General features: G+C 36.1%; 5 protein-coding genes across 5 annotated transcripts; 3 read left to right on the forward strand and 2 right to left on the reverse strand.

Annotated features, from left to right (window-relative positions):
• Positions 1-628: 628 nt before the first annotated feature.
• LOC144839555 (coiled-coil domain-containing protein 166-like) lies at positions 629-3562 on the reverse strand. The gene is made up of 7 exons (XM_078694976.1): positions 3250-3562; positions 2862-2915; positions 2611-2665; positions 2288-2432; positions 2018-2097; positions 1510-1686; positions 629-1183 (listed from the first exon to the last, which is right to left on the reverse strand). Exons 1-7 carry the CDS (start codon positions 3360-3362, stop codon positions 932-934), a joined length of 876 nt encoding a protein of 291 aa, XP_078551102.1. The 5' UTR covers positions 3363-3562; the 3' UTR covers positions 629-931.
• On the forward strand, positions 3535-6165 carry LOC144839554 (uncharacterized). The gene is made up of 5 exons (XM_078694975.1): positions 3535-3711; positions 4137-4254; positions 4584-4723; positions 5028-5111; positions 5254-6165. Exons 1-5 carry the CDS (start codon positions 3535-3537, stop codon positions 6049-6051), a joined length of 1317 nt encoding a protein of 438 aa, XP_078551101.1. The 3' UTR covers positions 6052-6165.
• Positions 6166-6257: 92 nt separating this feature from the next.
• Positions 6258-8840, reverse strand: LOC144839556 (uncharacterized). The gene has a single exon (XM_078694977.1). It carries the CDS (start codon positions 8673-8675, stop codon positions 8019-8021), a length of 657 nt encoding a protein of 218 aa, XP_078551103.1. The 5' UTR covers positions 8676-8840; the 3' UTR covers positions 6258-8018.
• Positions 8841-9328: 488 nt separating this feature from the next.
• LOC144839261 (uncharacterized) lies at positions 9329-14986 on the forward strand. Its single transcript, XM_078694577.1, has one exon. It carries the CDS (start codon positions 9329-9331, stop codon positions 14984-14986), a length of 5658 nt encoding a protein of 1885 aa, XP_078550703.1.
• Positions 14987-16594: 1608 nt separating this feature from the next.
• On the forward strand, positions 16595-19172 carry LOC144839679 (cytokine-inducible SH2-containing protein-like). The gene has a single exon (XM_078695132.1). The coding sequence runs from the start codon at positions 16892-16894 to the stop codon at positions 17531-17533; it is 642 nt and encodes a 213-aa protein (XP_078551258.1). The 5' UTR covers positions 16595-16891; the 3' UTR covers positions 17534-19172.
• The last annotated feature ends 5627 nt before the right edge of the window (positions 19173-24799 follow it).

Genomic DNA, 24799 nt, shown 5'->3' on the forward strand with positions numbered 1-24799 from the left:
ATGTATTGTCCCCCTGAAAAAATAATTCTTAAATAAATGTTGGTTAAATATATGCCATTTTAATGCCACATAATAGTTATTCACTTTGACCAAAAATTGGATTGAAAAAAAATAAATATTTACCTGTAAAAACTGTAATTTAAAGCAAAAAATAGTCAAATATGCTGCCAGTCAATGGGTTTTTGGTTGAATTTAAACATTTATTTTGTCATTTTATAAGTGAAAACATTATTTTTGTTTCGTTTTTTTGTTCTATTAAACTTTATTAAAACTACAAATGGCCTATTCAAACTTCATTTTTCATGTTTAACTATAGGCTAATAATTACCGAAGTTTTTTGTTTTAACCAAAATAGAGGGTCATCTGTTTACTCCCTTTGATGTGATAAATGTCACAGCGAGTGAAATGTAATCGTCAAATATTACGTATAATGCATGCACAGAAGAAAATGAGGTTTTTTGTATAAAAAGTTTAAAATGTTTTTTAAAAAATAGAGGGCTCACTTCTAATTTCTTCTGATGTGATAAACGTCAAACACGAATAGAATGTTTAAACCAACTTCGTTTTTAATTTTCTACTTCAACAATATATTAATATCGGAGTTAGATAAGAACTGACAAAGTCTTGATACTTGGTTAAATTGAATGTTCAATTGGATGAACGAAATTTAATTCTAAAATGATTAATGAAGTTTATGATACTTGACACCAAACAATAAGTGAATACATTTGTGAACAAGTATTATTGTACTTAATTAACCTTCACCATTTTATAAATCAAAAATCAGTCGGAACAGGCCTTTCTGAATGCACAACTGAAGTATATGTTTTGTATAAATTTTAAAATAAAAAGGTTTATTTCCTACATTAACAGTGAGTATATTTAAAAAAACCGTAACTTTTCAACATTTTTTTAAAGCAGTTCAAAAGTTCTATTTTGAAATATTTTCTTTGTCAAGAAGTCCAAATGATGTCAGGACTTGGTGTTGTCTTGTGTTTCGTAATTGTTTCAGATCCTCTGCGTATTGTTTCTCGCGTAATAGTTGCCGTTTCTGTTCTTCTAGGTCTGTTTTGTGTTCTTGCAATGCACGTGATCGACGGATTAATTTCAGAAGCTCATGCCGAAGTTCTCGGTTTTCTTGCTTTATTTTGTTGGTGTGATCTTGTAGACAAATCAGTGCTTCCTGAAAAAAAATTTAAAATATAAATTTATTTCTTAGGTGTTTTAAAAGAAAATCCGGCCTGACCTACACTAGGCTAGCCATTAGCAATTTTTAGCAACATACTCTCGCTTAAGGAGTATTTTTTCTCAGTAGCTTGAGCCGGCTCTTCTTTTCCTCTCGTCATCTTTAGGTTTATTTTTTCCCTTTCTTTTGCCCTCTTTTGGATGGCATTTTTATTAAGATTATAAATTTTAGTTTCTTGTGTTAGGTGTTGTCAAGTGGTTGAAAGGTCTGTAATATCAGGTAGAGCAACATTATAACAAACTGACAAGTTCTGTTAAATTTACCCTATTGGCCTGTTGTGCAACCTGTTGAATTTTGCCATCCGATTCCTGTTGGAAGTCACGTTTCTCAGCAAGAAACTTGGACTTAAGTTTCTGAATTGTGTCAGTGTGTTTGCCACGCATACGCATCACTTCCTTTTCAAGGTCACGGATACGCTTCACTTGATCAGCTTGAAGTTTCTATAGTAACCAAAGAATAAATGATTGTTCAAAAGCTCTGTCTACACTATCAAACTAGTTTGCCAAAAAAGTGTGATATGCCTAAATATGATAGTGATATACCCACATATGGTAGTGATATGACATCATCATGTCCATATATGGGCACATCACATTTTTTTGTCACATAAAGTTTGATAGTGTAGACAGAGCTTTAGAAAACATGATCACTATGAATTGTAAACTACACTTGTGATTATATGTCTAGACTGTGTAAAGCTCTATAACATAATAATAGATGATGATGATAAAGACAAAACAAATCGACTACAGAAAATGTATTTATGCATACCTTGTATTCATCCAATTCCTGCAATTCTTTATTTGTTTTTGCAAGTTCAGAGTCCTTCTCCATTAATTCCTCTCGTAAAACTATAGAAAATAGACAGACAAGATATTAAAATATGGCCCCAGTAAACAAACATTTGAATTTAGTTCAAAGTGGATGAGGTGTGAGAGTAATATTGGAATGAAATGCAAGCTGATGCTCATAAGAACTGTATAGAGGATAAACCAAGAAGGCGCCAAAAAGATGAAAAAAGAACACAAACAAATTATTGACCTTTTTTCTTGACCTCATATTCGCGTAACATAGACTCTTTCTGTTGGTTTATCTGACGAATTTCTTCTTGGTTCTGGTCGCTCAGTGTGATGATTGTAGTCTGCCGTTTGTGAGCTTTCTTTGCCATGTATGACATGTACTCATGCTGGTGAGAAAAATGGATATATGTATGTTACACTCATATACCTTTACCTTTAGCTAGGGCTAGATATTGCGCAGGTCACATTTTTAAGTTATTACATCTTTAAAGTATTTGGTAAAATTTGAATTGTATAGACTAAGGAATGATAATGAGGTTGGTATTTATTGATCTTTATACTCACACTTTCAATGCGTGTTTTATGCGCTTCCTCTTGCAGCCATTCATTTTCCCGACGACTTAACTTAAATTTAAGAAACATCACCAAACAGATTATGTATAAAGGATTGTGATTTTGCATATTGAAAATTTAGTTGCGATTGATTTTTCTTGATTTTTAAAAGCAATTAATATAAACACATTAAATTGGTCGATTTTTTACATGTAGCATTTTACATTACTGTATATACTTTTTGTCTACATATCAAAGGATACAGTTCGTCAACCCTTTTCTTCAAACCAGCCAGTTCATCAGTTAGAGAATCAAGTCTGAAAAGCAAACAAAAATGTGCACTATAATAATTCTCATTTTAATTACAAATAATAATTATTAAAAATCAATCTCACTCACTCTAGGCTATTCTTTCTTAATAAATATTGTTATGAACCAAATATTAAAAATCACTGCTGTTCTAATTTGTATTTTTATCAAGCCTACTAGGCCTATCATATGAATGATACCTAGCTAGTATGTAGTAGGATTGGGCCTAGGTATTTAAAAAAAGAAAACCTGGCCCTACCGGCCTGGCCTATTTAGGCCCCTGCCCTGGGCCTAGGTAGGCCAATCAATAATAGCAATTTTTAAATGAGAAAATTAACGTACTCTCGCTTAAGAAGTATTTCTTTCTCAGTAGCTTGAGCCGGCTCTTCCACTTCTCCTTCAGCGTCATCTTTAGGTTTATTTTTTCCCTTTCCTTTGCCCTTTTTAGGTGGCATTTTTATTAAGATATAAATTTTAGTTTCTTGTGTTAGGTGTTGTCAAGTGGTTGGTGGTTGAAAGGTCAATAAACTCTTCTTCGTAGTACAGAGAGCTGAGGCACGTACAATACTGTACTACTTTGTTTGTATGCGAAAAAGTCATTTAGAAAATCAATCATACATTTTCAAAATGGCCGCGCCCGCCGAAATAGAGCAAGACGTGGATCCCGAATTAGATCTATGTTCATCAAACTTTAATCCACTCAAAGCCTTATATTCTTCAGAAGTGGAAATACCATGTCCATCTGCGGAAAAATCGCAATCTCTTGATGAGTATGATGTCGATGGGAGGAAATCAAAAGCTCAGGTGTGCAACTAAAAGCTAGGCCCACCACCACTCGTTAAAGTAGGCCCTCTATATAGCTTTTTTGATGAGCAGATTCCGGCGCTTTTGTGGGTGATGGACAAAACCGCATGCCTAGCCTCAAGATCGAACCAGTCCTGCTGTATGCTTTGTATGGAGAGGATTTTCATAGAAATGAAAAAATAATTTTCACAATTATAATGACAAGAGAGATTTAATTAGTTGATTCCCTTCGTTTTTATGTTTTTTTTTTTAATTTTCCATCTCCCGACCACCTGCTGGGGAAAGGATGGAACCTGGTTGATTTTGGAAAAAGAACCCCTCCACTCACCCCGTGCCCCACTCAATATACCTGGTGTCAGTAGTACTATTTAAAACAAAATAAACACCACCTAATCTGGGTTATATCTTTAATTATATTTTATTAGGAAAAGGAAAAGGCTGAAAATGTGGAAAAGGTTAAGAAAAAAATTCTTTTAGAAGAATACTTGCTTCCAGTCCAAAGTAAAAAGAAAGTAGAAATCAATGTGTTGTCGCGTATGCAAGGTACAGTTTACACAAATAATGCTAATTTCTTGTAAAGACAATTAAACATTTAGAATTTGGCGCTAGTTCCCTTTCGCACCTGACTTGTATTTTTACTCCAAATTAGTAGTCGGGTGCGAAAGGGAATTAGTGCCAAGAATTCTGCCTAGTGGAAATGGCCTCATAATTTGACTTGTTATTTCTTTTAAAAAATGGAGATGATTTACTGTACTGTATTCTCAAATACAATTTAAAAACATGAATAAATAAATGTTGAGTATATAAATAAATGTACTGTACTTAAAAATTCCAGAGAGCAGATACATTTTTTTTCTCTCTTTTTAAATCAGATCCAATATCCGGTCATATGGAAGTGTTACATGAATGCTTACAGAAAAGAATACGTGTACGCGTTGTAACTCGGTCATTTAAAGGGATCCGTGGAGTCTGTATCGGTTATATTGAAGCGTTTGATAAGTTTTTCAATTTGGTAAGACAATAAACAAGGGTTACTGTACTTGAAATTTCAGGGCCGTAGCCAGCAGACATCATCATCATCATCCTCCTCTGCAATTTTCACCACCTATCCTATTTCCCCAGCACAGATCGTCATATTGTATATTGATAATTATATTTAAAGCATCTTTACCTCATCTGTTTTTAGCCTCTTGCTATGGCCTTGAATACAATATATGATATAACATCTTTTGAATTTCCAGATACGTAAAACAAACTCACCTTACCCATTTGTATTTTTTTTTTCATGGCAACCATCATTATTTATGTTAATACAGGTTTTGCGAGATGTCGATGAAATCTACAGAATACCTTCAAAAGGTCAAAGGTTCTACCATGAAGAAACTTTAACAGTTTGTAAGGTACAGTAGGTTTGTTCTTGGAGTAAATGTTTGCGTAGCACATGCAATTGAAATCTTGAAATCGTTGAAATTTTTCATTGATTCTTGTCATGGTAGAGAAATTCTTTTGATATAACACACTTAATGTTTCTTTTTATTTTAGATTCTAAATTTCAGTTCACAAATTCCCGTAAGAACAAAAAAAGAAAGAAATGAGATGAAAAAGCCTCATTATACAACAAAAACAAAACGATCACATGGTCCAAAAAAGTCTATTAGTATAGACAAAAAGAAAGGAGAAAGTTCATATTCAAATGACCCTGGATGTGACCCTAGTGATGACCCTGGAGAAAGATTAGAAGATAAAGAGACTGATGATACAAAAGATGATGATGAGGATAAACAAGGGTTAGAAACACTAGAAGAGGAACTGAAAAAAATGCGTTATAAACTTGCTATCGAGGAGGAATCTGAAAGTGAGGTAAAGGAAGCAGACGATGACCTTTCTGGTCTTCAGGTTAGACTCGCTTTGTTGCAAGAACAACTTGAAACAGAGGAGGAACAATTGGATGTTACAGAAGGTCAAAAGGAAAGTGTCAAAACTGACATGACGTTAGAAATATCACAAACTGATGCATCAAAAAACAAAAATTCTAAGGAAAATCGTGATAAAATTCAAACAGAAGAAAATATAGAAAAAGAAGCACAGACATTAGATAAAAAGGATAAAGATACATCAGAAAAACATGATGTAAATTCCAAAAAAGATTTGTCAAAAAAACAACCAACCAGTGAACAACCAACAGGAAAGAAAAAAATGAGGGCAGCAGACCACCAATGTGGTAAAATTAAATTTAAACCAGAGGACTTTCTTAGACGGCATGAAAATCAATTGTTTGTAAGAGGAGATAATATTGTACTTGTTTCTGTGAATTCATCGTTATTGGCGGCAGACTATTAAAAGGAATAATACAGAAGTTTTAATTTTTAACAAAAGTTTTTTATTTTAATAAATAAAACGTTTAATAAATAAAACTATGTTAGTGCTTATTTTATGTACTGTATATAATCCATACAGTAAAAATGAATTATGAACATGGAGTTGAAAACATGAAAAAGAAATTACAGTAATTAGTTTTCATTTTCAATAAAAATTGATTTATACTCTTAAGCTCTGTCAACACTATTAAAAAAAGTGTGATATGCCCAAATATGGTGGTGATGTGACATCAACATGTCCATATGTGCACATCAAATTTTTTTGTCACATGAAGTTTGATAGTGTAGATAAAGCTTTACAAAAACTAGTTAAAACAATTTGACTAAGTTATTTAAATCCAACTTGCTTGTTGGATTGTACACGAACATAATTTATTTTAAAATAAAAACATAAATAAAAGAAGTGAATACTTGTCGTCAAATTAATATGAGCAATAGCAGTTATTTTTTTAATTTATCAATATTTTTCAGCTTAAGAAGTAACAAAAAGTACATATCAGTGTACGACTGCTTCTCAAGTTTTTATATTTCATCTCAATAGGGAGGTTTCGCAACCTTACGAATACGATAACGAAAACGGATACGTCATACATTTGTGAAACTTTTGAGCTGATCCCCATTTCATATTCGTAAAGCGTATTCGTGTTGACGAATATCACCAGTCATATTCGTAACTACAAAACGAGTATAGTTTTTGATCTATTTTGCACATTTTGCATTTGAATCAGGAATGATTCATGATTATAATATAATTATAGATTTATTGAAAGTAATTTACTAAAGTAATTTACTAAAATGCCAAGTTAATTTTGATAAATAGCAGTTTTTAAAGTCCTCACTCGCTTTGATGTTACGCTAGGCCTAGGCAGCCAAGCACCAAGCAACACGTACCTGTGCTTCTCTCAAATTTACCGCAGTCATATTTTGGACGCGCCTCAATATTTCGTTGCCATGCGAAACAGATTTTTTTATGGCTTACGAAAACGAATACGTGTGCGTGACGTATCCGTTTTCGTTATCGTATTCGTAAGGTTGCGAAACCTCCCTAATATGAAGAATACAACACTATGTTATAAAAATTAATTAAAATTTACTGCATAATTCTAAAATCTATTACAAACACTTATTTTAACAAAATGACATGATTGATGATAGTACTGTATGTACTACTGTACTGTATGGTATACACTAACAGTACACTCAATATATACTGTACATACTGACTTTCAAAACATACAGTAAAATCCCTATTAGAAAGTCACCTTCAAGTCATAGTTTTAAAGCACATTCATTTCACAGGAAAGGGTCCCATGAATAGGGGTGTTCCAGAGTGTCACATGATTTTATAATACATCATGATGCATGTCGAATAAATAAAGATAGAAGAAAAAAGAAGTGTAGAATGAAAATACAAGTTTACATTTAAGTTATATAAACAATACACAGAGGGGTTCTCTGTATACCACCAGAAATTTAATTTGAAAGTTTATCAATTAAATTAATAACGCATACATTATACATGTATTATACAATTTAATAAACTTGATTAAAAATACTTTTTTTTGTGAAAAGTAACATTAAATTACATTGATATGATATATTCATCATCATCTAACTATGGAGGTATGAAATATACTGTATATATTATTTTTATATCTCCATGATCTAACATATTTATAAAAAACTAAAACAGGTTCTTTATGTATGCCATTTTTGTAACCGGGTATCAATAAGCAATTGCTTCAACATACAATACAACGTTGAATAAAAATGCTGAAAATAACATATAAAACATTGCATCCACATAATTACCGGTGACAGTAAATAATGTTCTAATTTCTAATAGTACTTTAAGCAATAATCAAGCATGCTAAAATTACAAACATTTAAAAATAGAGCAGCTCCTCAGTTTACTCTGGTTCCAGTTAGTTATTTAGCTTTTTTAGGTTTAGGGCTAGCTTTAACCTTTAACGTAGCTTTGTTACTTGGTCTTGTCTTTTTTCTCTTCTTAGAACCACTCTTCCTTGATTTTTTGCTTTTCCCCTTTTTGTCGTTCTTTTTTGTACTGTTACTTCCCTTCTTTTTTGGGCTTAATCGTTTCTGTCGTGAGGTTGGTTTATATGAAGTTGTCGACGCATCTGGTTTTTTTCCAACTTTAAAGCGACCGTGAGCTCCACCCGATTCATCACCTTTAGGTCTTACAAACACTCCAGTTTGGAGACCTTTTGTAAGTGCTGTTCGTACCATATAATTCACCATGTCTGGCCTAACAGTTTCATATGTGGATAAAATGTACTTTTTTATAGCCATTCCTGAACTGCCTTTACTTTCCTTCAAAGATTCAATTGCCTCTACACACATTAAAGTTGAGTTTGGATGAGTAGGCTTCCATTTTGCTTTCTTTTTCTTCTTTATTTCTGTAGTTTTAGTACTACGAGGTCTAGGCCTGGTAGTCCTACCAGTTACTGCGCCTGCTTCCCCTTCTTCTCCAGGGTCCTCTTTTTGTGTCTCTTCTGCAGCAGCATCGTCGACTGCCTCCACATTATCTTGCTTTATAGTGTCCTCTTTCTGATCCCCGTCTGACATTTTTAAGTGATTGTTAAATAATTTAAAACGTGTACAAACCACAGGGAACGATATTTCTCTTAAATAAATACCAAATATCTCAAATTAAATTGTTTTATGTACAGCTTATTTCGACGTACCTCTACAAAAAAACTAAACAAAGACAGGTATAGTCGTTTGAGGGCGCACCGATCGATGTCACATTTGTTTTTGTTTAGCGCCACCTAAAGTTTACTTTCGCTGAGCATCAAAGATAGTGAACTGAGTACAATCTTTGGTATAAACCATGGGGAAAAGTATAACACACATCCCGTAAACGTACCTACTGTTACGGCTCATCTGTTATTTTTGCGCCCTCTATAATTAAAAGTTGTCTAATATGTCCGCTCACAAAGATAATGTGTTCTATGCGTAGGTCTATCTAGAAGAGACACAAACTTGAAACCATCATCACCATCAGTAAAGTCAGTCTTTATTCAATAGCTGATCATCATCAGCGTCATTATCGTGATCTTCATCACATCGGCAAGTTGCCATGGCCATCGCCATTGAGAATTGAATAAAGTGTTTGATGCGTTACAAGTTGTCTGAGATTGTTTATTTGATCGTTCAAGTAAAAACCTACGCCCAACAGTAGAGGCTGTTACAGTTTCAAATTTATATTCTAAAGTACGATGGCGTTATCAGATGAACGAGAACGCAAGTCCACTATCAAGGGACAAGAATATGCAACCGAAATGAAGTATAAAGCTCTTGGTATAGCCTGGAAGAACCTACAGAAGGGTTCGGAGGAGCTGAGAAACTATATGAATGAGAATCCGCCAGTGACAGAAGCAAGATTACGATACACAAAGTGGATGACTTCTTATGAAGCATTCATCCTGGCTAATGACCAATATTGCAACACACTTAACGAAGATGCCCTGCAAGATCATGACAATGATTGGTTTTGTGAAAAAACTGTTTATGCAGAAAATAGAAAGTCGGAAGCAGAAAAGTGGTTCTTGAGTAAGGAAGTAGTACAGCCTGTGGCAAGGAAGGCAAAGACATCCAAGTCTCGTAGTAGTATGGGATCTGTGGCTAGAAGACAGGAAGAGTTGAAGCGGTTAGAAGAATTGAAGAAGCAGAGTCGGATTCTGAAAGAAAAACAGGAAAGTGAGAAGAAAGTTAAATTGTTGGAAATCGAACTAGAGCAAGAGAAAGAGAGAAATGCTCTAGATAAGGAAATGGCAAGGTCAGAGGCCAGACAAGAGATGCTAGAAGAACTGGAAGCTGAGGAAATTTCTCTTAGTCAAGATTTGGAGGAAGAAGTAGCAAGCAACTTGAGTGGGCCATCGTCAGGCGATGACCAGTCCTCCGTGAAGCAAACTGCAAGGATACCTTCAGTTGCAGTGTCACCCAAGGTTAACAAGGTCAAGCAACCCGCTGCTAAAAAACCAGAGAAGAGAGTTAATGACGCCATAGTAGAAATGCGGAAGCCCAAATTAGAAATAAAGAAGTTTAATGGGAATTGTATGGACTTTAACAAATTCATGCGACAATTCAAAACACGAATAGAAAGTGGCTGCACCAACGATGACAGAATGGCATATTTAGAACAATTCACTACAGGAGAGGCTCAACAAATCGTTATTGGATACTCCTACCTGGAAGCGGAAGTTGGTTATCCAGCTGCAATGAAAGAGTTGAAAAGACGTTATGGGGATCCAGAGGTGATCGCAAACTCATATGTAAAAAAGCTGCTATCATGGGCACCCATCAAGGCAAATGATCCGAAGGCTCTAGATGAGTTTTCAGTGTTCCTTATGGAATGTAAGGCTGCTACACTCTGCGTTGGGAGTCTAGGTGTGTTAGAGTTCTCTGAAAACATAAGGATGATCATGGAGAAGCTTCCACAATACTTGCATGATCGTTGGAGAAATGTGGTGGAGGTTCACCGAAATCAACAAAGGCCCATATGCTTCAGTGACATTGTAGACTTTACACAGACAGAAGCCAAAAAGCTTAATGATCCAGTTTATGGCAAAACCCCGGTATCTCGTGAGACCACAGAGCTACAAAAGAACAAACGCTCAAATACCACATTTAGCGTTCAGTCATCCAACACAGCCAAACCCAAGATGTCGTGTCATTATTGTCAAGAGGAACACTGGCTGTCGCGTTGCCCTGGTTTTAAGGCTAAGTCTGTGGATAGCAGAAGGAAATTCGTAAGAGAAAAGAAGCTTTGTTGGAATTGTTTTAATAAGGGACACTATGCATCGTCTTGTCCGAAACCAAGTTTTTGTAAGATGTGTGCAGAAAAGCATTCGTCCTTCTTACATCCAGTCTCTCCTCCAAAGGGTGAACATACCACAACACAGTCTGTCGAAAATCAGAAGGCAGCACCTCCTGAGACGCAAGCAAATTTGTTACCAGCCACGTCCACGTCATTGGCAGTTGCAGGCAGCTACCAAAGAATTGGCTTGTCAGTTGTACCAGTCCAGGTTAAGGCGGAGGGAGGAAAATCAATAATTTCAACTTATGCTTTTCTAGACAATGGCTCGAATATTACATTTTGTACAGAAGCACTTGCGCAGAAGTTAGGTGTCAAGGGCAAAGGCGTTAACCTTAACCTTATGACAATGGATGGTCAATCTGTCACTAAATCGACAACAATATCTCTAGAAGTGGCAAATCTAGATGGATCAAGTCAAGTAAAGATTCCAAGAGTTTATACCAGACAATCCATACCAGTGTCAACAAACACTATTGCAAGTCAGGCAGAAGTTGATAGGTGGCCTCACCTGCAAGGAATATATATTCCGTCTATCACTGCAGAAATAGAGTTATTAATTGGTCAAGATGTACCGGAGGTACACCAACCTTATGAAGTGCGAGCCATGCAAAATGGCGGTCCATATGCCACTCGAACTCTGTTTGGCTGGGTGGTCAATGGCCCTTTGAGTTCTTGGCAAGAAAACAAGACATGCGGCTTCGTTGGGAATCTAGACGAGCAGTTCAGAAAATTCTGCAGCATCGAGTTCAATGACCTCGAATCAGATCAGGTGACAATGTCACAGAGTGACATACAGGCATTAACAAGTATGGAGGAATCTGTGACATACAAGGATGGACATTACCATGTTGCTATGCCTTGGAAGGCTTCCCCATCAACATTACCAAACAATCGTGTATTGGCCGAGCGCCGACTCAAAACGTTGCAGGCTCGCCTGGAAAGGAGTAATGACACCCACAGGAAGTACACAGAATTTATGGAAACGTTAGTGGACAAGGGATATTCCAGGAAGGTTTCAGAGGTCATCGATGGATCAATTCCAAAATGGTATCTTCCGCACCACCCAGTTTTACACCCGCAGAAACCGGGAAAGCTAAGGGTTGTTTTTGACTGTTCTGCCAAGTTTCACGGAGTATGCCTAAATGACAAGTTAAACCAGGGACCGGACCTTACCAATTCATTAGTTGGAGTTTTAATGAGATTCCGTAGCTCTCCAGTTGCCTTTTGTGCCGATATTGAGAAAATGTTTTACCAGGTCAAGGTAAAGGAACAGGACTCAGACTTTCTTCGCTACTTGTGGTGGGAAATGGGAGATCTGAAGAAGGCACCACAGGAATACCAGATGCTAGTGCACCTGTTTGGTGGCCGATCATCTCCGAGTTGCGCCAACTTTGCGTTGAAGAAAACAATAAGGGACCATGGAAAGGACTACGATCCAATAATCACGCAGATAGCAGATAGGCATTTTTATGTTGACGATCTTCTATATGCGACAGACGATGAACAATGTGCTATTGATATAGCCATTCAAGTGAAACAGTTGCTGGCAAGAGGAGGCTTCAACCTGACGAAATGGGTTTCAAACTCGAGTAAATTAGTGAGCACGCTGAGAGATAAGGGAGATTCAAACTCAGTTTCCTTATGTGGTGGAGACCAGCAACGTGCCTTGGGTGTTCGCTGGTTTGTCAGTGAAGATAGCTTGGGATATACCATATCTCCAACAACAAAGCCTGCGACTCGAAGGGGTATCCTGTCAGTTGTTTCGTCTGTATTTGACCCGTTAGGGCTGGTATCACCGTTTATCCTCAAGGCAAAGTTATTGATGCAGGAGCTCTGTCGACTTGGTTATGATTGGGATTCAACAATCCCAATTGAATATGAGACTAGATGGCAACAGTGGTTATTTGATCTGAAGAAGTTGGAGACTATTCGAATTCAACGATGCTACAAATCTGCAGAGTTTGGGACCGTAGTGCGTCGTGAACTGCATAGCTTTGGAGATGCGTCATCCACAAGTTATGGAGCAGCATCATATCTCTATCAGAAGGATGAATCTGGCAACATAAACCGCACCCTTGTTGCAGCAAAGTCCAGATTGGCTCCTCTTAAAGCTCAAACAATTCCCAGACTGGAGTTGCAGGCTGCACTGTTAGCAGCACGCTTGGACACAATGATAAGAGAAGAGCTTAAGGAAATTAAAATTGACCAGTCCGTGTGCTGGACCGACAGCACGTGTGTGCTCAAATATCTGAGCAACGATGAAACCAGGTTCAAAACATACGTGGGAAATCGAGTTTCGGCAATCCTAAGTAGGACGAACAAGGACCAATGGAGGTTCGTGAATTCAGCTGAAAATCCGGCCGACCTAGCTTCCCGTGGGATGACGGCAGAAGAAATGATGACGAGTGAAATGTGGTATTGCGGTCCAAAATTCCTCACACAAAATGATTCCAAGTGGCCAGAGATGCCAGACGATCTCGCCCTCAGAATGAATGACCCCGAAGTGAAGGCCGTAACAGCGTTAGTTGTGGCTGAAATCAACACCACTTTGGATGAACTAACTTCACAGTTTTCAAGTTGGAAGACACTGTCAAGAGTTACTGGCTGGGTGCTACGATTCACGAATAACTTAAAGAATGTCAAACACAAGAAAACGACAGTCCAGAAGAGGACAAGCAATCAAGTTGTGGAACCTCTCTCAGTGGATGAATTGAAGGAAGCAGAACTGGTACTCATCAGACGTGCCCAGAAGCGTTCGTATTCTGAGGAATTCAGAAGCTTAGAGACAGGCAAGACAATAAAGTCAACTAGTCCACTAATTAAGTTGGACCCGAAATTAGAAAATGGTGTATTGAAGGTTGGAGGTCGACTGAGTATGGCCAATGTTAGTGAAGATCTCAAACATCAAATCATACTACCAAAGTCCAGTGATCTGACTATACTCATCTTAAGACACTACCACAACTGTACTGGGCACTCAGGCGTCAATCATGTTCTATCTGAGCTGAGGCAAATTTACTGGCCAGTAGGAGGACGAACAATGATCAAAGGGATCAGTAGGAAATGCGTTCAATGCAGAAGAAGAAATGCTCCGACAGCACATCAGAAAATGGCTGATCTGCCAGCTGAGAGAGTTACACCAGCCCACCCGCCTTTTACCTTTGTGGGGATTGATTGCTTTGGACCATTTAAGGTTAAAAATGCTAGATCAGTGCTGAAAAGATATGGAGTGATTTTTACCTGCTTATCAATCAGAGCAGTGCATCTGGAAGTGGCGTCATCATTGGACACAAACTCATTCTTAAATGCTTATCGACGTTTCGTTGCTAGGAGAGGCGTACCGAAGCATATCCGGTCTGACAATGGAGGAAATTTTGTTATGGGGCAAAAGGAGCTTCGATCGGCCATTAATGATTGGAATCAAGGACAGATACACCAGTACCTCTCACAGAATCACGTGGAATGGAAATTCAATCCTCCGGCAGCTTCCCATCAAGGCGGGGTTTGGGAAAGATGCATTCGTACGGTACGCAAGGTGCTCAGCTCGCTGATGGAAGAACAAACAATCAACGATGAAACATTGCAGACGCTTTTCTGTGAAGTCGAAACAATAGTGAATGGGAGACCAATAACAAAGGTGTCAGATGACCCAAAAGACAATGAGGCATTAACACCGAATCATCTTTTACTATTGCGAGCAGGACCCAGCCTTCCACCAGGACGATTTGTTGCAGACGATTGCTACGTGAGAAGGCGCTGGCGCCAAACTCAGTATCTCGCAGATGTTTTCTGGCGTCGCTGGCTCCGAGAATATTTGCCTGCACTTCAAGAGCGACAGAAATGGTGTAAGAAACAGCAGAATGTTGCGAATGGCGACATTGTTTTGGTTCATGACCCATCGGTTCCACGATGCTCGTGGCCGCTTGCTCGAGTGATAGAAGTGCTCCAGAATGATTCAGATGGAATGGTGCGTTCTGTGAGATTGAAAACGTCGGTTGGAACGCTAGTAAGACCAATCACTAAGATCATACTTCTAGAAGTCAACGGAAATGATTAGACATGCACATTGTGAGATGTTTGCCAGTGATATATTTGGATTTTGACTTATGTGAACTTTATAAGAGACTTATTGACTTATTACTTTTTATTGTTTGTCGTTACCCGTAACATATGTATATATATAGTAAAGGCTCGATTTAATCGCCTTTAAGGGGCCGGGATGTTACGGCTCATCTGTTATTTTTGCGCCCTCTATAATTAAAAGTTGTCTAATATGTCCGCTCACAAAGATAATGTGTTCTATGCGTAGGTCTATCTAGAAGAGACACAAACTTGAAACCATCATCACCATCAGTAAAGTCAGTCTTTATTCAATAGCTGATCATCATCAGCGTCATTATCGTGATCTTCATCACATCGGCAAGTTGCCATGGCCATCGCCATTGAGAATTGAATAAAGTGTTTGATGCGTTACAAGTTGTCTGAGATTGTTTATTTGATCGTTCAAGTAAAAACCTACGCCCAACAGTAGAGGCTGTTACACCTACAACAAGTATACCCGTTTTTAATTAAGGCCCATTTATACTTGGACGATACTCGATCGAAATGAATGAAAAAACATATATTTTTCTTTCATAAAATAGAAGAAATGATAAAAGTTTTCATTCTAGAACTATATGATACAAATTATCTTTGATAAAAAAAAAATATTGTCCAACCATGGAGGTATAAAAATAAAAATATAAATATACCTCCATGGTCCAACAGTGGATTGTGCACTGCTAGACGTCTAACTAAACAATCCGATATTTATCCAATCCGATATTTATCTAGTTATGTCGGTCGGTTTACGTCGGTTTGATCGTTGGTTTGTAGTTACTTGGTGGGCGTGGTTACTTGTGAACATGGTTACAGACTATTTTACTTCCATATATAACATGAATTCTTAACGGGTCAAATGGGGTCAAAAGTCAATAGGTCAATACTTTAATACATTCAGACCAGTATTATAAAATAAAATTTCTATTTAATGTCTAGTCAGGTTAAACCCAAAATGACATTTAAAAATATATTATAATATAAAAATCCAAATGCAAGTTACTAAAAAAAATACAATTCTGTCAGTGACTGGAGGGATCTCAATGGAGATAAAAAATCAGCAAAAAGCTAAATTAAAACGATAAAGTAAAACAGCCATTGCAGAGCTTTCGGGCAGCACTAGCCTTTCATCAGTAATTTTATATTATAATATTAATAGTAATAAACCATGGATCGTGGCAAACAAATACACGACGGATATATTATACGGGTATATAAAAACTATTGAAAGATCTATCTTGAGTAGAATGAAAGCTTACTTAAAATATATCTAGACTTAGAAGTAATGCGTTTTGGCTATTCGTGATACACAGCTGGTTTTAGCTTTCTATACGGTTTACAGCCGCATTCAATACTGTATTCATTTCCTAAGCGATTACATCTATTACTATTATTAGTATTTCCACGAAAAACCGCTTCAAAGAAAATCAATCATTAGGGGCGGTCCTAAGAACGTCATTCACTAATAACGAATCGTGATTGGTCAATGGGGTAATTGCTTATGCGGATGGTACGCTCAGTTCAAAACCGCAGGGGATTTTTTTTTCATTACAGTTTGTAAGGGAATCTATAGGAAGTGCTTTAGATTATGTATACAAGAGTTTTCCCTGAACTTATGTCTACTGTATTTAAATAATTTGACGAGTTCAGTCGTAATATCATTACTGACAGATCATTACGGAGATCGACGATCGTCTCATGCGCAGAGACATCATCAGCAGGTTCATATCACCGTTGTTGTTTCTATTCTAAGAATCAGCCAACATACTATTATAAACTCATTTGTTTTCTACAGCTTCATATCATTTGGGATTTAGCAGCAGTCGGTTTCAACCTTCGTATTTTATTTTGAAAAGTGAACCAAATGAAACAGAACTGCGGACTATTAACTACTTCTTCAACTCCTACAGACATCATTTTGAAAATGACGTCTTGTAACAGAAATACTCAACTAGATGTTGACAGTATAACCAGGACTAATCAGATACTAGAGGAATCGGGTTGGTACCACGGAAGCATTACTTACAAACAAGCAAGACAGAAGCTAAAAGATGCAAAAAATGGAACGTTTTTGGTACGAGATAGTTTGGACCCGAATTATTTATACAGTGTAAGCGTGAAGACCCCTCGGGGTGCTACCAGTGTGCGAATAATATACCACAGGGGGAAATTTGCTTTGGATTGTGAAGACGCATTAAAGCCATATGCACCTAAATTCGAATGTGTTATAAAGTTATTATGTCACTACATTAGTGCATCGACTGGGAAGAGTAAATTACACAAGGACTTGAAAACATCTAATAATGGACAATTGGTGTGGCTAGAACCTTCGGGACGCAAGGACACTGAAGCAAAGTTAATGAGACCTCTATTAACTAATGTACACAGTTTACAACATTTATGTCGATTGGCTATCAATAAGAGCTGTGATAGATGGGATATCATGGACTTAGACCTCCCCTTATCATTGAGGTATTACGTTGATCGCTATCCGTACAAACTCTGATAATATCTAACCACCAATTACTGGTTTATCAACTCAAATGTAAATACAATGTATATAGTGTTTTCTTGTATTTATTGCTTGTACATATTATATTGTTAATATATTTCGTATTGCCCTATTGTTATAACTGCTATTATAGTACAAGTATTTAATTTAAGAACATGATTGATCTATACAGATATTCTAGATCATGAACTTAGTCAACGTCTCGCGATTATGCCAATGTTGACAAGACAATCATTATTGACCTGAAACCTGAAAGAACGGCTGTTGAATAATTGAATAATCATAATATTTGCCGGAGAATTGCCATTCTTGTCACAACACGTGAGCAAAGCATCAAGAACCCTTCATGATTTTGTAAACAATATTCTCGAGAAATTACAGTGCAACGACAGTAAACAAAAATGACAGTTAAATTTGTGTTTAAATTATTGAACAACGAGACATATAGAATGGAATTCATTAATACAATATGAAAGCCATATAGTGTTCGAACAATGTGACGTTGTTTCAAGTCTTCGAGTGGGTATTATTATATCACAACTCAACACAGCAGGAAAATTCATACAAATATGCGTACAGAAAGCCGAACGAATAAGAACATATTTTCACAGCCTGCTGCCGACGTCCGCCATTCTTAAATCTTAAGTCCAATTATAAAGTCTTAATTCGTTGTGTGCGTTTGCTTGCTGGAAACCATTGAAACCAATGAAAATGCAGTTTGTTTGTCCTCGTTTTTTTCTTTCCAGGAACTCTCGCTTTACGAGGTCAAATCGTTTGCTGGTTCCCGGACTTATTTTCAATTCATGATTTATAACGAGGCCAAATTCTCTTAAGCTGTCGATTCATTTTTTTTAAACGGAAATATCGTTTATGCATGGAAGTATTTATTATTATTTCTTTGTGACTTTGATACCTTAAGTGATAATACATAATTTATCCATGTTTAATAATGATAATAAATTAATATGGTAATTTTAATAATGAATCAAATCAATTTTAAACAATAACAAAATAATTTTCTATTAGCTTTAAATAACGGAAATCATGTGTTAAACTTATAATTATTGAAATAAAATAAACACATTGTTAGTCTTAGGTGAACCGACAAGAAAGTATTGTGTATAATGTTGCCAATGTCACTGGTTAAAAGAAAAGAAAACTGCTCCGACTAGAGCAGCAATGTTTACTTTATTAAATAATGGTACCGTACCGTAGATTTTACGATTGATTTTTCAAAGAATAAGGCCCATAAAATACTAAAAACTAATCTATTACAATTGAAAAAACTACGATAAGACAATGTTCTATTGATCGTATCAAAGTCACTGGTTAAAAGAAAACTGCTCTAGAGAGGAGCAATGTTTACTTTACTAAATAATGGTACCGTCAACTCTATGTTTTTACACAATCTGCATTCTTGCATAGTAGTAATTAAACATTGTTGCTGTTACAGTGTAATACTATAATAATAATATTGTTACAGTATAATTAATGTATTGTTACAGTATAATTACCGTATTGTCACAGTCTAATTACTATCAATTGACTAAAAACGTTTGAGGTTCAGTCAATATCATTTGGTGCAATGTATTTTTATACTACTTCAGGCAGTAAACATGATAACATGAATGTGGTTGGTTTTAACGTGTTTTTATTTGTAGACTGTTTCAATACATTTCCGAAGTTAATTTTATCAAAACGTTCTAATATAGGATGATAAAAGGCTATACTATGGACTCGCGAAGAATATTGGGAGATGTGAGTCTGAACATAGGCTTAATTAAATGTGAAAGAAAAGGGATATCTGGGTGGTAGGGGGTCGTCATTCAGTTTCATGTCTGGGAGTTTAAAATTGTTTTTAATGAGGGGATTTTTGACATTGAGATAAGAGAAATTGAGATAATATAAAACAATCATTTTCTTGTTTTGACATATTGATTATACTGACAAATCAATCATTTCATTTATTTATTTGACCAAAAAACAACAATAAAAACAGGTCAGGAAAAATAAAATCATGATCAATTTTGATATTGCATGATTAGGCCTATGTTCTACAACAGAATAAATACAAATAGTACAGAAAAAAGTCATACGCGCCTCCAAAATTTGATGAGGGGAGGAGACGTAAAACTGACTTCATTTCAGCATACCGATGAACTTAGGTAGGCCTACACTGGGATAATTATCGACAACAACTATCCAACTTATCGCCTATAACTTCATCAAATAGGCCAACATTAATACAATGATATTCTTGTGACACCAACCCCACACTGGGATGATTCTGATCTAAAACAATGATCCAACTATCCTATAACTTCATGTAATACTTAATAGGCCTACATTAATACAATGATAATCTTGTGACACCAAGTCTGCACTGGGATGATCTGATCTAAAATAACTATCCAACTATCCTATAACTTCATGTAATACTTAATAGGCCTACATTAATACAATGATAATCTTGTGACACCAACCCCACACTGGGATGATCTGATCTAAAACAACTATCCAACTATCCTATAACTTCATGTAATACTTAATAGGCCTACATTAATACAATGATAATCTTGTGACACCAAGTCTGCACTGGGATGATCTGATCTAAAATAACTATCCAACTATCCTATAACTTCATGTAATACTTAATAGGCCTACATTAATACAATGATAATCTTGTGACACCAAGTCTGCACTGGGATGATCTGATCTAAAACAACTATCCAACTATCCTATAACTTCATGTAATACTTAATAGGCCTACATTAATACAATGATAATCTTGTGACACCAAGTCTGCACTGGGATGATCTGATCTAAAACAACTATCCAACTATCCTATAACTTCATGTAATACTTAATAGGCCTACATTAATACAATGATAATCTTGTGACACCAAGTCTGCACTATCAATATTTCAAATGAGGTATACAAATTATTAACAGTAAAACAAATTACGCGACATATGGTATAATAGAGAATTCATGGAAAATGCCATCCAGAATTAAACTACAGTCACGTTAAACACACATGCGTAGGAACGTGATGGAATTGCATAATGCACAGTACAGAAAACGACTAGTACACATAGTCTTAATGAGGCAATCAAATTATTATGTGAAAGAAAAATCGAAAATGCGGGGCCTAATAACAATGTGATAACGATATGAACTACAATATGGGGATTCCCCAATGTTTTTGTCCCAGTATATCGACAAAAACGATACAAAATACAGTACAACAAAAGATGCAATACCTATTATATATAGACGGTATAACTTACATTTGCATTTATTTTATTCCCTTTAAAGTGAAACTACATACTACTACATTTACTAATAGACTCGGCGTTCAAACGCTGAGAGAATGGTATGGTTTTAATTACGCGCACGCGTGGCGGTCACTTTGTGCGTACTTGTGGTGCCATCATGTGCATGGAGAGGGGAATGGGTTGGGGAGATACTGAACTATTGTGTAACAATAATCATTGAGATATTATAGTGTTCACTATTATTATCTCTATGCAATAATCAACTATCATATCAATATTGTACTGTATTAAACAATACAATAACTTATGCTTACGTCATACCAGAAATTACCGGAAACAATGATGATCACATGATCATTAACCTACGGGGGCATAGTAGGCTACCCAATTATTTCCTCCATACCCCAACTAACCCTTAGTACCGGAATGTCAAATTTCATAATTCCTACAGGTAAGGCATATAGTCATTTAAAAATCATTTTAGGCTATAATTATTTCTTAAATATTTCAATTCGAAATCAAGACCGGACGCACAATCATTTCTATCAATTCTGCCATATGGCATATTACATAATGTACTTAAAAATGTTAAGAATGTACAATAGAATCGTGGTAGTGGGGTTATAGAGTAAGAACATCCATGGTTTAACCTGTTATCTACTCTCTTTCTATGGCTTTATTTAAGATCATTTTAGTTTAACCAATAACCTTGGGTTTAACCGGATTCCGTGAATTTCTCTGAAATTGAATGAAATGATGCGGAGAAAACAGCAAAGGCGGTGGTAACCACAGTAACTGTTACCAAAAACGTAATTGTTTTAGTCACCAACAACCATCTTTGGAAAGTTATCGTGAATCATGTATCCGAATCCGCGTTTCATGTAATTTCAATATTACGTATTAGTTGGTACCTGACGTATAGTACACACATTAAATAAATTATCATTAAGCCTATTTAGAAAGTATTTGAAAAAATCAGCCCAAAATATCTAATCCGCCCACTATTTATATCCGCCCGTGTTGACATTTCGTAACAGCCAGACAACGATAGAAAGTTGACACCGCACGTACAAAAGCCGTATCAATCATTATCCGCGTTTGAACGCGCGCGCGCCGTAATGTCTGGCCCTCTTGTGACGTCAATGTCGATATTCATCAATAATATTAATTTTTACTTTTCGCGATTCGTATCGTAAAATAGTAAATTAATATCAGTTAGACAATTAGGCCTACATACATTTTTTATTTAAATTGGAAAATTATTGCGATTCCGAAAGAAATAATATCAATTTGATCCTTCATCGTCTAATTTTGTTAACACTTTAAAGTTTAACGGACCGTAATACTAACAAACAGAATAAATAGAGTATCGATACATTTTTTCTATACTCAAATGAAAAGGTACACATCCGCCTTATAGTGAGATTTTATGATTGATTTTTCAAAGAATAAGGACAATAAAATACTAAACACTAATCTATTACAATTGAAAAAACAACGATAAGACAATGTTCTATCGATCGTATCAAAGTTCGTCATCATGTCATTACTGGGCGTGGTTTCAGGAATAAAAAAAAACTTATCTTTTTGTGTACAAAGTTCATAATATCATGTGCATGAATTCGCATATCACGATGAAGTAGGCTTGGTTTGTTTTACAAGTATCCGTGTGGTATCCGCGTGGTTTTTAATGTGTATCCGCGTAGTTATCATACAAAGAAGTAATTAACCCTATTCTCATCTTACAAGTAGAAATACACCGATGTTTGTTACCGCAACAAACGGACATTGACCGTCTAAACTGGTTTTTAGACCTAAAACAACACATTTATTATCGTAGGGATAATATCAATTTACGTATTTTCTACGAAGAATTAAAAACATTTTTCTCGAATAATTCTTAATAAATGCAGTTTAATAAGAACGAAACGTATCAATGCTAGAGGCTTAATAAGGCAAGACCATACAACAATTCAATTCAATTCAAATTTATTTTCCTATCTTCTTTCTTATAATTTTTTCTTATAAATATAACAATGATGGTAAATGACATTAACATAGGAGGAAAGAGCTAGAAAAAAGTAAAATACTTATCGAGTCTAGCCCCTATCTATACATTATTGTAGTACTAAGGGCACAATAAATGCGCTTTTAAAGAGAACATTTCCTAGGGGAAAATCACCTTAAGAACAACTTTCTCAGAAGAAAAGATGATGTCTTAGCGTTATTACTGATCTAGGGTTTGTTGTACATGATTTAAACGGAAATTGATTGGGGAGACACCTTCTGACGGCGCGCGAGCCCTGGGAAGTTCCTGCTTTTTTATTTCCAAAAAAAAGTTCCGGGAAGAAGAATGGAGATTAATTTAGATAAAATAGAGTTTGCTGTAGGCCTACTTCTGCCTAATACTCATAATTACACTGAGTGGTACTGTTATACTACGTGTATTACTTTTGTAAATTGAATTGAAGGTTAACATTTTTTTAAAAATAAAATTCATATATTATATGAGTTGTTGAAACAGGGAGGTGTTTCAAACAAGTCAATCAATCAAATCATTATGTGTGCGTGATCCACAAGTGTCTATCATTATCGACCTATCTTTCTTTGTATCGGCAAGGTTTTTTTAGAGGCTTTCCTAGAAAAGTTCGTGAAAACCATTAGTGTTAAAGCTAAATTAAACGTATGAAAAACTGCAGAGGTTCGCAAAAATTATGACAGGTAACTCTACAAGCTGAAATTAGTAGCCCTAAAGCCGTTTTTCCACTAGGCGAATCTGTTCGCGCGAATCGACAGCGATTCGGGAGATGGAAACATGAATACGCATGCATATAAGCCAACGCTTTTCATTCGCGCGAACAAATTCGCCTAGTGGAAATCCGGCTTTAAGGCTTGGTTCCTACTAGGACCTACTATTTACAAAATATAATGGCCTATATGAACTGTCACTGTCATTGGTCAACTCCGTTGCGCTTACGTCCTTGTGTTGTCTATGGGAACCAAGCTTTTAACACATCAACTTTTAGTTTAGGTAGAAAGTAGGTCAGGCAAACATTATACGTATATTTATTTAACCTTTACAAATGAATACTTATTTAAGGGCCTACTGATATCACCGCATTTTAATATTTGAAACGTCTCACTGCCTCGTCATAAATGAAGCAATACTGGGTGTGACAGCAGAGTAAACACATAATCGCAAAGTCATACGGAATACGTCAACGCCAAACTACAATTATCAAAAAGCCTCAATAATACAATAGGACACCCCTGAGACACCTTCGAAACCCAATAGGCCTAAAGTAAACCCAATACAGTTTTCCCTGAATAGGGTTGGTCGTACGTTAAATTCCTCACGTTAGTTTCACAAGAAACGGTTCCTTTTACAGGTGTGTCCCTTGAATAGAGTTTCCCCAAAGGAAGGGTTACTGTATCATAGTATAGGTCTCTATGACAGGAGAAAGAAGAATGCTGCAAATAAATCAATTGAAAAAAGATATTTATAGGGTCGTCACAAGACTTAAACACTAGTCTTCTGCAAGATAGGCCTATGCACACGCCCTAACCATTAGACCACTAATGATATAGACTTCTACAAGATAGGCCTATGCACACGCCCTAACCATTAGACCACTAATGATATAGACTTCTACAAGATAGGCCTATGCACACGCCCTAACCCTTAGACCACTAATGATAGACTTCTGCAAGATAGGCCTATGCACACACCCTAACCATTAGACCACAATTCTATACTTCTGCAATAAAGGCCTATGTACACGCCCTGGCCATTAGACCACTAATGCTATAGACTTCTGCAAGATAGGCCTATTCGTACGCCCTAACCATTATAACACTAATACTGCTAACTTCAGCTCTTTAAACCAACGGGCAGATTAAGTATCCGCCCACACATTCGCAAAATGTACAGAATTCAAGACACTGTATTTCTGTAGGCCTAATGTGCCACATAATAATACAC

The sequence above is a fragment of the Antedon bifida genome, chromosome 4 (genome assembly GCF_963402885.1).
Source record: "Antedon bifida chromosome 4, ecAntBifi1.1, whole genome shotgun sequence".
In the NCBI taxonomy this organism is placed as follows: Eukaryota; Metazoa; Echinodermata; class Crinoidea; order Comatulida; family Antedonidae; genus Antedon; species Antedon bifida.

Excerpts from the sequence above, each read along its gene's own strand:
- LOC144839261 (XM_078694577.1), top strand. The coding sequence starts at position 9,329 with ATGGCGTTATCAGATGAACGAGAACGCAAGTCCACTATCAAGGGACAA.
- LOC144839554 (XM_078694975.1), top strand. The coding sequence starts at position 3,535 with ATGGCCGCGCCCGCCGAAATAGAGCAAGACGTGGATCCCGAATTAGAT. Across the intron at positions 4,255-4,583 it reads TGTGTTGTCGCGTATGCAAG|ATCCAATATCCGGTCATATG; the intron begins GTACAGTTTACA and ends TTTTTAAATCAG. Across the intron at positions 5,112-5,253 it reads AAACTTTAACAGTTTGTAAG|ATTCTAAATTTCAGTTCACA; the intron begins GTACAGTAGGTT and ends TTTTTATTTTAG.
- LOC144839556 (XM_078694977.1), bottom strand. The coding sequence starts at position 8,675 with ATGTCAGACGGGGATCAGAAAGAGGACACTATAAAGCAAGATAATGTG.
- LOC144839679 (XM_078695132.1), top strand. The coding sequence starts at position 16,892 with ATGAAACAGAACTGCGGACTATTAACTACTTCTTCAACTCCTACAGAC.
- LOC144839555 (XM_078694976.1), bottom strand. The coding sequence starts at position 3,362 with ATGCCACCTAAAAAGGGCAAAGGAAAGGGAAAAAATAAACCTAAAGAT. Across the intron at positions 2,098-2,287 it reads ATATGAGGTCAAGAAAAAAG|TTTTACGAGAGGAATTAATG; the intron begins GTCAATAATTTG and ends TATTTTCTATAG. Across the intron at positions 1,184-1,509 it reads TTGCACAACAGGCCAATAGG|GAAGCACTGATTTGTCTACA; the intron begins GTAAATTTAACA and ends ATTTTTTTTCAG.